We start from the raw sequence: 14,499 nt of genomic DNA, 5'->3' as shown, positions 1-14,499 counted from the left end.
ATGTATCATCCGAGTTGGCACTTGAACCCTCACTTAGTAGAATATGGCACTGTTGCGTCATTATCGCATCACCCAGATGGTGTGCAGTCCAAATGTCCATCACATGGTGCTAGCATGAACTAGCTAATGAGTTTGACTACGTAGTCAAGGCCGAGGTAGGGGATTATGGGGTAGATAAGGCGTCTAATTTAGTTGATGATAGTGTGTCATATCGAGAGCAACATAGTTGGAGCTGGTTCGTACCTTCAATTAAGGTGGAGGTGGATCATGACCGTGCCAAATTTGAAAAAGTTGACGATGTAAAGGCTTCGGGAAAGCAATATCCAACAGAGACGCGCGGATGGTCTCGATGCCAAGGAAGGATTGAACCTAGTCCATGTCCTTCATATAACACATAAAACATATATGTATACATACACATGGACACATATACATATACATACATATATATGTACATATATGGATACACATGTGTATATGTATATTGGGGAGAACACTTTCTCTCTGCAGAAGTTGACCTGAAATCAAATAAATCAATAAATCATAATCCAGAAAATAAAATGAATAAACTTATGACAACACACACACACATGGATATGGCGATGGAGGAGTAGGCATGACACACACACACACACACACACACACACACACACACACACACACTCTCTCTCTCTCTCTCTCTCACACACACACACACACACACACATTGGGCAGAGGAGGAGAGGGAGGAGGAGGAGGAGATGAAGAAAGCAGAGGCCCAAAGAGATAAATAAGAAGAAGAAGAAGAAGAAGAAGAAGAAGAAGAAGAAGAAGAATAGACCCCGACCTTTCTTCGTTTCATTCTGCAGAGGTCAAGAATGCGATCACTCTGTCTTTATTCTTTCAAGGTTTAGGAATAGGATTAGGCCTGCACCTCAGGGTTCCCATGTCTTTTCATCAGAGATCTGCTTCTTTTTAAGGTCTCTAAGACTCTGCGGGATAGAACGGATGATTTAGGGTTTTGTTTCTTCCATCCCCCCTCTTCTTCTTCCTACATTCCTTTCCTCCCAGCTCTTTAACAGGTTCGAATCTGTAAAAAAGGAAGAGCGATTCGATCCGTAGAAAATAATTCTTTTAGAGGTATCCCCTGACAGAAGAGAGATTCGAACCTTTTCTCTTATTTTGCCTCTTCTGTCAAGGTTTCGTCTGACCGTTTCGTTTCCAAAAAAATCGAAGGAGAAGCTCTTCTTCTTCTTCTTCTTCGCCATTTGTGTGCAAGAAAGAAAAGAAACGAAAAGCAAAAGAAGTAGAAGAAGAACGAACCGTTCTTCTTTTTCATCTTCTAGAGCTTCTGTCCATTGCATTGCCATCATTCCAGCTTTCCCATCACCATAATCTTAACCATCATCAATCCTCACATCCACCGTTTAAACGAGGAAGATCTGCCAGCGATGGGTAAAGATTTCGTTACCCAGGGGGGTAATACGCCTGGCCTGATAAGGAAGATAATGCTTAGCTATCTCTACGTGGGTCTGTGGATCTTCTTGAGCTTCACGGTCATCATCTTCAACAAATACATCCTGGACAAGAAGCTATATGGGTGGCCATTCCCAATAAGCCTGACGATGATCCACATGGCTTTCTGTTCAATGCTCGCCTTTATCCTCGTCCGAGTCTTCAAGATTGTGGACGCCATAGGCATGACCAAAGAACAATACCTGTCTTCAGTCGTTCCCATCGGAGCTCTCTACTCAGTCAGTCTATGGCTCTCTAACTCTGCATACATCTACCTTTCGGTCTCATTCATCCAGATGTTGAAAGCTCTGATGCCTGTGGCGGTGTATTCGATCGGAGTCTTCTTTAAGAAAGAGATGTTCCGGTCGAACACTATGGTGAACATGGTCGGTATTTCTCTTGGTGTTGCCGTGGCTGCTTACGGAGAAGCCATGTTCAATGGTTGGGGTGTTGCGCTTCAGCTCGGGGCTGTCGCATTCGAAGCCACCCGCCTGGTCTTGATCCAAATTCTGCTCACTTCCAAAGGGATTAGCCTCAATCCCATCACTTCTCTCTACTATGTCGCCCCATGCTGCTTTGTCTTCCTCTCCATCCCTTGGGTCTTTGTTGAGTACCCAACCCTTGTCCGTGAATCATCATTTGAGTTCGATTATATAGTGTTTGGGACCAATTCGGTGTGTGCTTTCGCACTCAACCTCGCAGTCTTCCTTCTCATCGGGAAAACCTCAGCCCTCACCATGAATGTCGCCGGTGTTGTCAAGGATTGGCTCCTCATCACGTTCTCTTGGTCGGTCATTAAGGATCGTGTCACGCCTATTAACTTGTTTGGGTATGGCCTTGCATTTCTAGGTGTTTGTTACTATAACCATTGCAAGTTGCAAGAAATGAGAGCAAAGGAAGCCCAGAAGAAGGAAAGTGAAGGTGATGAAGAAATCGGAAGCCTTCTTAAGCCCATCGGGATCGGAGAGAATGGTGATAAAGAAGGAATGACCTCTTTGGAGAGGAAATAAATGGTGTTATTTTCAGGTAATTTGTATTTCCTTTATTTATTCTTCTTCCCTCTTTGTAATATTTCACTTGGGAAACCTAGGAATTTGTTTCTTCTTGTTTTTTTTTTTCTTCCAAACTATTTGGCTCTTTTATGTATTTACTCATTTGACAAAGAGAGCAGTGATGAAGAGGGAGCTATGTTCATTTTTTACCTCATTGTTATGATGTTATACAAATTTGTATGAAAGAGCAGTGATGGGAGAGACAGAGAGAGAATCATTGCCTTCAGACTGTCAGGCAATTTGTGTCGATATGTTAGTACCCATTTCAGAATAAAGAGCTATATGTTAATTTTTGCTTCATTGTGTGCTGTTAAAATCGAATGATGAATTTCTAAATCATAACAGTGGAGACTTTGGAACTGTTTTGTTTCTTTTGTATTATTTCCCATTGTTTATAAAAAGAGCTGTAATGATTTTTGCTGTGTTCGGTTTATGTTATCCCATCTTTGCAAATGTGATTTGAATCGATGCTACATATGTTAATCTTTTATCCATTGATCCATACACATGAATTGCAGCTTAGTTATGATACAATTCTTTTTTATTTTTCTCGGAAATTGAGAGATTTCGATTTGGCGCAGTAAACTTATTTTGCATCATCTTTTGGAGAAGACAGATCGAAGCGTTCGTATTAAAAAAATTTCAAGTGATTGAAAAGGCAACAAAAATGGTGTCAAATTGTCACGATGTTTCCAATGACATTTAAATTATATTTTAGTGCAAATTATTGGGAATGGATTTGAATCTCCCTCTCATTTGGATGATGGTTCCAGATGCTCATTGAAGCTCCTCTCTTTGTATGGGAATGCATTCAGTGTGCAATAGCTTGGATTCATTGGGCTTCTAACCTCCAATGGATATTTATGAGCGTCATTTGCTATATACCTTTAGTCTGATATTAAATGCCAAGGACCGATATTTCGTAAAACTTCTTGTTATGTAGCATTGGGCAACCCATGTGAGTTGATGTCTCATCATTTATATTTTGATCCTATTTGGAAAAAGTATGGCACCAATTTTTTGGTCAAATATCGAGCAATGGAAATATTGTTTACATAATTCGAGCTTCATGTTTTGCCTTTCCCTGTCCAATTTAGCAATGAAATGTTGTTTACATATTTCGAGTTTCATATTTTGTCGTTATAAGTCCAGTATGGAGGGGATTGCAACACCTTTAAATGAGAACAATTAGTGGTGTTGTCATTGGGTCCATTTAAATCCAGTATGAGAACAATTACAAATTCAGATGTTGATATTTACTCATCCCATAAATACGAGGATAATTCGGGCTGTTCGCTGTTGTCATTGGGTCCATTTTGTGAGGACTAGAAACAATGTTCATTGTTAAAAATTCCGTTTAAGAGTATTAAGTAGTTAATAAATTTAAGTTCCAACCTTATGTCATACCAATCGGAGATAATTGGATCGTGAACATTGTCATTTAGGCCTTTCTTGCTTGTACAATTCTCTTTGTATGAGGTCATTCAAAACAAGAAACCCATAGCCATGAATATTGTTGGATGTTTCCATACTCTACATCCTTTGTTCTCTTTTTGTTTTGCTCCTAGTATGCAGCAACAATGTTCTTTACTGGTAGACATGCACAATAGTGCATAATTTTATTATAGACAAGAAATCCAAACAAAGAGTAAACTCATGCCTCATAGTGATTGTGGAAAAGTACAAAAGAACATAGTTTCTTTGCGGTTTATATGCTTGACGATGGCGAGAAAATTCAAATGCAATTCATTTAAGTTTAAATTTATGTGCTACATCACTTCGAAATAATTTTTCTGAATTAGTTTGTACATTCCTAGCATGATTCGTCGTAAGTTGTAACCCAGTTTTTTGTAGATGTTATGTGCATTGTTTTGTATACACGCACTCCCTTCTAGATGCACTTTCTAAGAAAATTGAGGCAAAATTTAATTTGATAATGTTATGGGGATCATTGGATGATGAGGAGGAATAGATAGTTTGGACTTCCGATAATGCTCCCTACTTTAGGTTTCAATCAAGAAACTACCACTACAATGATTTTAGGATATGCTATGGCATTCCTAAAAGACACACCAAAGCGATTTATTTGAACCTCACTTGATGTTAGATCATGGGCCACATGAATAACTTTGGCATGTTTTGTAGGAATGCCATAGCATATTAGATCGTGGGCCACATTTGATCTTTCGAAGCACTTTCTCAAGTTCGTCAATATTCCTTGTAATATTTCTTCAAAGCTATTACACACAAAGTGACAACCACACTTACTATAAAATATAAGTTGTTTGAGCATTATCTTCATCGTTTCATCAACTACCAACAAGATGATTGGTTTCATGTATTACATTTTGTGGAGTTTGCTTGCAAAAATTTAGTACATTCCTCCACCCAACATAGTCCATTCTTTGCAAACACACGTCACCATACTTAAACATCCAAAAGTCTCAAAGAATGTTGTTAAGGATTGTCTAATTCAACTCCAAAAACTCCACAACTATTTGTCTCATCATTCACATGGTTCTCACTATTGTTACACAATGTGAAGACCACTTGGCCATATGATAAGCTATTTTAAATTTTAATATGGTTATTTGCATAGGTAAGTCGGTAATCCTCCAACTTTTGTTGTTAGTTTTCAAGCCATGAAGGAGGTTAACATTCAATCATCTAGAAAGTAGTAAAGTAACTAAGAAGAGAATATCAAATCAACCAAGAAGAGAGTATACATGAGCTAGTCTCCCATTAAGCAATTAACAATTTGTATTCAACCAATCAATCTAATCTAAGTCAATCTTGTCATATTTTGGAATTTCGATCGGATATTCATCAATACAATCCAACCAAGGATTAATCTTGGGCTTCTTCACATTGAGTAATGCTTTCCATACAACGCTATTACATTTAAAGCCAGACCCACAAGCAATTTGCAACACCCTATCCTCTTTCTTTACCTTGCCCTTGGCCTCAATATATGCAAGCTCATACCAAATAGAGCTACTTGATGTGTTTCCGAATCGATGCAAAGTCATTCTTGATGCCTCTAGCTCCTTCTTGCCTAGGTTCAAAGTTTTTTGTATCTCATCAAAGATATGTTGACTGCCGCCAATGTGAACACAAAAATACTGGACCATATGCTTCAAGACGGGTATGTAAGTGTTTGAGTCTTTACATTTGATGGCTTTCTTGCATAATTGAGTTATGAGGAATACAAATTTATGGGGAAGAGGAAGAATCAAGGGGGCAAGTGTGATCATGTTTGCCTTGATAGCCTCTTTAGTGACTCGGATGACATCAGAAGACAATGATAGAACTTTTTTATTGTCTATATCTTGTTCTTCTTCTTGATATATCGATCTAAAACTTGTATCATGTGAACCATTATGTGTTCGGATGATGTGTTGGAGTTGATATCGTGCTCGAGACTTGTCTTTCTGTTTGTTTGAGAGAAGGATGGCTGTCCCACCAAGCCGAAAGAGAGTGGTAGGAAGCACAAACATTGAATTTTGGTTTTCTTTGTAAAGAGATGTTGCGGTGTTTGTTGATATGGACATTCGATCTTGTGTATATAGACACGATTTTGTGTTTGACATGTACTTTTGATTTGGCAAGAGAAGAGATGATGTGACCGTATTCAACATTCTCGACGTTTGGTTTCGTGTGTAAAGAGATGATGTGATGTTCTCTGTGCTCACAACTATAGCATAAGTAGCCCTATAAACTTGAAGCATATCATTCGCAAGGTCAAGTGCAATGATTCCTGCACTACAACCCATGCTAGAAATGTTGAAACTCAAAATGTTTTCTCTCATTTTATAGTGATTGATCACCATGGCGGAGAGAGATGGGGTAGGGCTAAACAAACCACAATTCACAACTAAAATACCTACATCTTTGGGCCTCACTTTTGTCTTCTCAAATAACTCATCTATGACAGCAAACATGACCATTTCAGCTTCACGCCTAGCTTCTTTCATGCAATTATCTATGGGAGGGTTGGCAAGAATAATAGAAGATGGGAGATATGTATGATCTCCAATACCTGAGCTCTCCATAGTTTTAACTTGAATTTGTAAGCTTTCTTCATTGAGCTTACCACTTTTCTTTAAATGCTCAATGAAAGCCTTTCTTGAGATTTTGAGATCTTCTGGGGGCTTGAAGCAAGAAAAGTCCATCAAATACACTGGCCTCAATCGAAAATTGAAGTGGAAAGTTATAGTAATGAAGAGAACGGTCACAAAACAAACTAAGATGGTGAAGAGGTTGAAGTCACGAAATGCTCGCCATAGATGTGGAAGGTTGTGTTGTAGTATTGCAATGTTATGGTCAATGAAGAAACTACGTTGGTGATGAAACATCACCATGGTGATCAATAGAGATGAAACATAAGAAGATGGAAGTTCAGAGAGAAAAATCAAGGTACAAACCTTGGAATTTTCATATTTGGATATAACAAGTGGGGTGGTCTTTTATTCTATAGTCAAATTGAACTTACGTACTTAATAACCAAAGTAAGACTAGTTAGTTAAATGTCACCTTTTCCATTTGCTTCATAATTTATAGTTTTCCTTGCCAAAATTATGAGTTGACCTCTTGGTAAAAATATGTCTCTTTCTCTATTTAACTACTATGAATCAACATTGTTCTGAACTAAACTTGGTTGATGTGAGACATTCCATCACATTGTGCTTCACACATAATGTCTTGTGTTTGAGTGTCTATTGAACCTTTTTTTTTAAAATACATGAATGTTGGAATGCTTTTTTGTGACAAAATTCATCTAGTGAAAGTGAACCACGTTGGTTGTTTTACAAAAGGACGAAAAGTCCAAAGGGAGCTTATCTTTCCAACAAAATAGTTTACAACCTCAAAGGCAAACAAAGAAGAAGCGGTTAGTGTGGTTGTCATTTGACCTCCCCATGCTATTTGAGTGGGTGCACCCCATAATTACGGATTTCAAATGTTTAAATGAATCAAATGAGTGCAAGTTGTTTCGTTTAGATTGGGAAGAGTTTACAACAATTTATAGAAAGGTCCATGCATTCTTAATTCCCCGCCTCCCCCACACATTTGTAATTCAATAACTGACATACTAGTTGTCTTTACGCATCCTTGGTATTGCTTCATTTCTTTTGCACATCTCATAGATGAAAATATTAACCAGTCTACATACTTTCTTCCTCAACAAATGTATATATGTCCATGCTTTCGTCTCTCATGGGTATTTGAAGGAAATTAATTGAAATAATGTGCACATTTGAAAATATTAACCGGTTTACATGCTTTCTTCCTCAACAAATGTATATATGTCCATGCTTTCGTCTTTCATGGATATTTGTAGGAAATGAATTGAAATAATGTGCACATTTGCAAATGTGTATTTTTTGTACCATATATATTATTTTATGAATTATTTAGGACAATAAACCAAAAGAAAATCCACACCTTATCACACATATCCAATTGTATGGTTAGATAATGGCGTGTAATTTTGCTTCATTCATGACCCAAGCAAGTGGAGTAGTTACAACATTAGGTTGATGTATTGCGTTGGTATTCTTGGAGCATTGTGCACGAAAGTTCAATAGAGCTCCTTTTTAGCCATTAATAAGCATCAAAATAAGGCAAGGGAAATTCATCATTGAGCAAATTAGGTGCTCCATAAGGCGTGGAAGATTTAAATTGATTGTTTTCTATATATCATTGTGCCATCCCCATCATCTGTGCACATCCAACTGTGAGAATGAGTACTTTCAAACTAAGTCTTCATATGATGGAAAACCTAAATGAACGTGGTTTTATAAGAGCTTGATATCGTAATGATGACAAAAAAGTTGGGTCATGGTGCCCACATGTATGATAAGGAATTGTCAAAGTTCTTTGGCTTCATCGTAGCCAATCATATTTTATAAATTGCTCTTTTCATTTTTCACATTGTCTTCTTGCTAAAGGACTCAAATCCATAACATTCTTTAGAATAAAATGAAATGATATGCCATTTTTTCATATTGTCAATATCAAGTATAAGCATTCTAAATGTTCGATGAAGTTGTGTTTTTTTTTTTTTTTTTTTTTTTTCAAAGTAAAGCTACTTTCCCATTAGTTAGGAAGGATTATTACATAGAGTCTATAAGGAGACTTATACACACATCGGGGAGACTTCCTCCGATCAAGCCAAAGAAGATGAGCCACTTACATTGCCTTGCGGCCTAACTTAATGTAAGAAGCTACCTATATCCAAGGCGATGCCCTTCAATGTTGCCTAGTACGAGTCAGCTCTTGGGGCCTACACCGAAGAGAGGGTGGCAGGTGAGTAGGAAACAACCAACGTGGGGGCTGGTAGTTCCACCTCGGGCCACTCCCGCCTTGCATCACCATAGGTGTGTTCCGCCATTTTTGCCAAAAGCGCAAACGGGCAGTGGTCACGTCGTTGGAGTGGCTGCAAACCTCTTCCAGTTGCCCTCGTAGGCAGCTGATAAGCGCGAACCATATGTCCATGATCACTTCCTCTGGGGGCCGTACCGTACCTTGGAAGACCTTGAGGCAACGCGCTTTCCATATATACCACAAGGTGAAACCTACGATCAACATCCAGATTTCCGGAAACCTAGGGGATGCGGGCTGCAAGCCTCTTTCAAAACGGATCTTGACGATTTTGCCTCTCGTGCATACATAGCACCAACTATCCGCATTGACGACGTCCGTCCACCCTTCGACCGAGTGATCAATCCATGCCGCAGCGCTCCACGAGGTTGTTCCTTCAACTTCACATGCCACAAGGAGGCGAGTCACTCTATCCCATACCTTTTGAGCTTAAGGGCAATCCCACAAACAATGTCTCAGAGACTCAATAGGTAGAGAGCACAGTGGGCAGCCTAACGGGCCGCCACGTTTATCTAACCATTCGCCAACGGGCACCACATTATGACCGATCTACCACCAAAAGAGCTTAATCTTTTCAGGCATGTGGAGACGCCAAAGACCCTTCCAAAAGGCAATGAGCGCCTCATCGGGGATGCCCAATGTTCACCAGCCATTGCGAAGGGGGCCGCCTGGCTGCAGTTGCAAAGTCCGACCCAATTTAGTGGTGGAGTCTATCGTCATGTTTCCATCTGAAATCCCCGGGGTCCCAATCCAGATCGACAAGGGGGCGACAACCGTATACCCTTAACCTCCAATGGGGTTCCACCTTAGCAACATCCGGGTCTGTCTTCCAGATGTTATCAATCTGTGCCACCACTTGGATTGGGTGCCAAGAGCCGCTGCTCTGGCTGTCCCCAAAAACTGTATCACTCCCCGATCCGCTCATGCCCTTTAGCGACTTGACCATTCCAGCCTCGTCAAAGAGATCGAACCATGCATGTTCTCTCGCCTCCCCCATCGGAACCCTGTCATTTCTAAGCCTCCATGTTTCATTATGTTGTTAAATATGATCATTCATATGCATTTGATCAAACCTTTGGGTTGTTGGGCTCGTTGAATACCTTGCATTATCTTTAATTTCCTTAATTTGTACAATCGAAGTGTTTCGCTATGGCCCCTCACTTATGATTGTTTTTCTCCCCCTCTCTACAAGGGAGGTTCTTTAGGTTGCACCTAGTATTTCAAGATGATAACCATGTTGTGTTCAACGAGATAATGCATGTGAGAGTGTCGTCTTATACAACAAATATAACAATGTTTTACACATGTTATTAGTGGAAAATGCGGATTTTTGTTGTACCAACACATTGAAAGGCAATATCCCAAGCATATTTTGGCGAAGGAAATGTGGTTCCTCACAAGAATACATGTTTTTCTTTTAGGAATGCATTATGTTACTAATAGAAAAGCTCAAAGCGAGCAAAAACCTCCCGAGAATATTTAGACTTTGTCATACTGAAACAATATGGCAAAAGGGGCATGACCAACAATGACACCGAAGAACTAGAAATGATAAAGGCATCGTTAAGCGGGGAAATGTAAATAACCGATATTCATTGTGGGTAGCTAATTACGAGTAGCTCGAAGGGTTCATAGAAGTCATCTTCACACACACACAAGATGTCGGGTTTATCTTGTGTAGAGCAAGCCACAAAAGGTGTTGGGACCCTACCTGACCGTGAGAGGTCCCCATCAAACTAGAGTTCCAACATCTTGTGTGGCTCAACATAAAGATGAAACCCGACTGTGATTGCTAGGGAAAGTATCTATATTGGTCAGGTTTGGGAGGTGTAGGGAGTTTGTTATATGATCACGAAACATGTAGAAGGGCATACAACGAACACGATGGGTCCAGACTCCACATGGAGAGGCAAGAAATTGCATTATGCCCCTAGCCAAGCATAGCATTTTGCTGAGGCCCGCCCGACACACTACAAGTCTACATATAGAGGAGGGATGTATGAATGGAACAGAGGTGGGGGGGACTTCAAACATAAGAGCAGCATTCACACGCCCAATGTTTATGTATGTTCGGGCTGTCTTTCCGTTCCGCGTGTGGCCGCCCGGATACTGCCCTCTAAACTCCCCTGGAAGTCGCGAGTTCGAATCCAGCCCATGCAATGGAGGATACAGGCACACAGAAAATGCACAGAAATGACACAGAGGAACAGGAATCTCATTCCTGCATGCATCTAAATCAACTGTATTCAACAGCCATGCCTGGCCATGGCAATCCACTCTGGCCTCCATAACGTAAGAAATCACGTCACATCTCTATTGTTATTCTTTCTTTTCCATTTCCGTGCCGCAAATAATGTGGAACAGAGCATCATATGTAAAACTATGCCTCATAAATGCGCAGAAAAGAAGGCATTTTGCTTCTTATCCTGACGGTCGTATGATAGAGAATCGCAGTCTAGGAAGTGAGCTTCAAATGCTTGAGATTATGGATTCACAAGGACTGCCATTATTGAGACAAAATATATTTCACATTTTGCAAGAATGCACTAAAAAGAAGGATATTTCAGCGAGTCGCCGAGTTCTAGCCCTTATGGAGAGAAACGGTCTTGGCTCTGTTTCTGCTTTGAGTAATCAACTTATTCGTATCTTTGGTGATTGTGGATGTTTACAAGAAGCAAATGACCTTTTCAATAAGGTTGCAGTTCCGACTGTACATTCGTGGAACGCGATCATGTCGGCATATCTCCAGAAAGGAAACAATGAGAGAGTTCTTTTACTATACCAAGAAATGCTCGGAAAGAAGTACATAAAACCCGACATAGTCACATTTCTGTTCCTCTTGAAAGCATGTGGTAACATTGGATGTGTAATACAGGGATATCTTATTCATGATCAAATCATGAAGAATCTGTTTGAATCAAATGTAGCGATATCGAATAGTCTTATTGATATGTATTCTAAACTTGGGGCTTTAGGTGAGGCAAATTCTGTATTTAAAAGTTTAGCTAACCCTACTTTGGTCTCTTGGGGAGTGATGATTCTTGGCTATTCAAATAATGGACAAGGTCTTCTAACCCTGAACCTATTTAAGAAAATGCAAGATCTAAATGTATACCCGGATAAAGTTATATTTTTGGGTCTTATAAAAGCATGTGCAAGCATATGCGCAATAGAGAAAGGAAGAGACCTTCATCATCATATTGTTAGTGTTGGCCTTGATGTAGACGCAGTTGTTAGTAATTCACTTCTTGACATGTATGCAAAATGTGGTAACCTTGATGAGGCTCACAGAGTATTTGAGAACTTATCCACATGTTCTATGGTGTCATGGGGTGCATTGATTGGTGGATATGTCCAACATGGCTATGCCTCGTTTGCTATTGAATTGTTTGAGACAATGCAAGAGAGTTCAGTAAGGCCTGACAAAATCACTTATTTATGCATCATCAAAGCTTGCAGCTACCTAGGCACTATTGAAAAGGGCCGGCACATACATGAAAATATCATGAATAGTGAATTCAATTCAGATATAGTTGTCTTAAATGCAATTATTGACATGTATGGCAAGTGTCATTGTGTGAAAGAGGCACGTGAAGTCTTTAATAAGTTGCCGCAACCAAATGTAATGTCATGGGAGTCTTTGATAGGAGGATATATAGTCTATGGAGATGGTTTTTCTGCTCTTCAGTCCTTTGAAAGGACGTTAGAGGATGGTTTCACGCCAAGTGAAATCATGTTATCATATGGTTTACAAGCATGTGCAATTTCTAGAGCAATCAGTCAAGGTAGGATGATACATCATGACATCTGCAAGCACAGATGTGTCTCAAGTGTTATCGGAAATAACCTTATAGACATGTATGCAAAATGTGGAGTCATGAATGAGTCACACCAAGTGTTCGAAAATTTATCCAACCGAAATGGGGTCTCGTGGAGTGCTCTGATGTCGGGGTATGTTCAACAAGGGCATTTTTCCATTGCCCTCAAACTTTTTCAAAGGATGCGTACAGAAAGTGGAATAATACCTAATGAAACAGCCTTTTCATGTGCCATGAAAGCATGTGGTAGGATAGAAGCATTGACAAAAGCAAAGGTGATACACGAAGAGATAGTCAATATTGGATATGAATCAAATATGATCGTCGGGAGCTCTCTTGTTGACATGTATGTGAGATGCAAGTGCTTAGAGGAGGCACGACAAGTCTTTGATAATTTGCCCAATCGGGATTTAGTATCATGGGCATCGATGGTGGCAGGATATGCTTCACATGGTTGTGGCATCTCTGCACTTGACCTTTATAAAAAGATGCAATATGAAGGCATGAAACCAGATAAAGTTACTTTCTTGTGTGTCTTGAAAGCATGTGGGAGTGTGGGATCCATCAAACATGGGAATCTTGTATTTGATGAGATTATCAGAGAGGGGTTTGAATCCGATGTTACAATTGGAAATGCATTGATTGATATGTATATGAAATGTGGGAGATTAGAAAGTGCGCAAAAAGTGTTTGTTAAGTTGTGTATTCGAAATGTGGTTGCATGGGGTGCAATGATATCCGGATATGCTCAACATGGAAACTTCAAAGAAGTTCAATTATATCTTGATGATATGAGTAGCACCGGAGTCAAACCTGATGGTGTGATGTTCACCAACATTCTTTCAGCATGCAGTCATAATGGTGAGCTTGGAGAAGGTCAGTTCTATTTCAACTTGATGAAAGAACGGTATGGTATATCGCCGAGTGCTGAACAATATAGTTGTATGATCGATCTTCTCGGTCGTGCAGGATGCTTCCAAGATGCGAAAGATTATCTTGATAGCTACCCAGGAACACCAGATTTCTTGACTTGGGTATCTTTACTATCCAGTTGTAGATTATATGGAAATGTTGAATTAGGGGTGAGATGCTTTGATCAAGTTTCGAGACTCGATACTGATGACGCATCAGGGCATGTGTTGATGTCCAATATTTATGTGGAGGCTCAGCTATGGGAGGAGGTTAAAAAGGTGCAAGAATATAGGAAATGTGCACATGCTTGGAAGAAACCTGGGATGGCATGGATTGAGGTGGATGATAATGTACATGAATTTGTAGTGAATGATGATAGCCATCCATCAAATGTGGAAATCAGTTTCAAGATCCAATATTTAAATACTTTATTAAAGAAGAACGGATACTGGCCTCAACTAGAGTCAGTTATGGAGCCAATGACTTGACGATTATTAAGGTTTTAGAAGAATACAATATGCCATGTATAACCGACATTTTCTTCATGGAGTTGTATATTACCAGGTATTACAAATTTAGGACGAAATCACCAAAATACCCTTGAAATGTTTTTGAATATTGACCAATAGCACATGTGAGTTTTCAAAAATGACCAGAATATCCTTAATATTAAAGGTTTTTGGCATACAAAGGTATTCTGGAGAAGTTTTGAAAACTTAGGTCCATTCTTGTTAACATCCAATAAGTAAAAATGGGGTGTAATATTTGTATTGCCTACCATTTAAAATGTTGGATTGATTTTGCACAATTGTTATGTAGGCATACAGTCTTTTGATTTTGAT

General features: G+C 39.5%; 1 protein-coding gene and 2 pseudogenes across 4 annotated transcripts; 2 read left to right on the top strand and 1 right to left on the bottom strand.

Moving 5' to 3' along the window:
• Positions 1-777: 777 nt before the first annotated feature.
• On the top strand, positions 778-3,676 carry LOC147870237 (putative sugar phosphate/phosphate translocator At2g25520 pseudogene; annotated as a pseudogene). 3 transcript variants are annotated; one of them, XR_015531882.1, is made up of 2 exons: positions 778-2,520; positions 3,128-3,676. The product of XR_015531882.1 is annotated as a putative sugar phosphate/phosphate translocator At2g25520 pseudogene, transcript variant X3 (transcript). The 3 variants fall into 3 exon arrangements; XR_015531881.1 differs by lacking the exon at positions 3,128-3,676 and adding an exon at positions 2,666-2,846; XR_015531879.1 differs by lacking the exon at positions 3,128-3,676 and adding an exon at positions 2,659-2,846.
• A 1,647-nt stretch (positions 3,677-5,323) lies between these two features.
• Positions 5,324-6,907, bottom strand: LOC147870236 (3-ketoacyl-CoA synthase 4 pseudogene; annotated as a pseudogene).
• A 4,155-nt stretch (positions 6,908-11,062) lies between these two features.
• LOC147870235 (pentatricopeptide repeat-containing protein At2g33680-like) lies at positions 11,063-14,450 on the top strand. The gene is made up of 2 exons (XM_087338152.1): positions 11,063-11,219; positions 11,329-14,450. Exons 1-2 carry the CDS (start codon positions 11,193-11,195, stop codon positions 14,143-14,145), a joined length of 2,844 nt encoding a protein of 947 aa, XP_087194278.1. The 5' UTR covers positions 11,063-11,192; the 3' UTR covers positions 14,146-14,450.
• Positions 14,451-14,499: the final 49 nt, after the last annotated feature.

Source organism: Azolla caroliniana, unplaced genomic scaffold, assembly GCF_043228905.1.
Source record: "Azolla caroliniana isolate FFs.n. ecotype wild unplaced genomic scaffold, voAzoCaro1.0.p SCAF_1, whole genome shotgun sequence".
Classification (NCBI taxonomy): Eukaryota; Viridiplantae; Streptophyta; class Polypodiopsida; order Salviniales; family Salviniaceae; genus Azolla; species Azolla caroliniana.
Note: the sequence above shows the minus strand (reverse complement) of the source record. Positions and strands in the feature narration are given on the sequence as shown.

Excerpts from the sequence above, each read along its gene's own strand:
- LOC147870235 (XM_087338152.1), top strand. The coding sequence starts at position 11,193 with ATGGCAATCCACTCTGGCCTCCATAAC. Across the intron at positions 11,220-11,328 it reads TCCACTCTGGCCTCCATAAC|AAAAGAAGGCATTTTGCTTC; the intron begins GTAAGAAATCAC and ends ATAAATGCGCAG.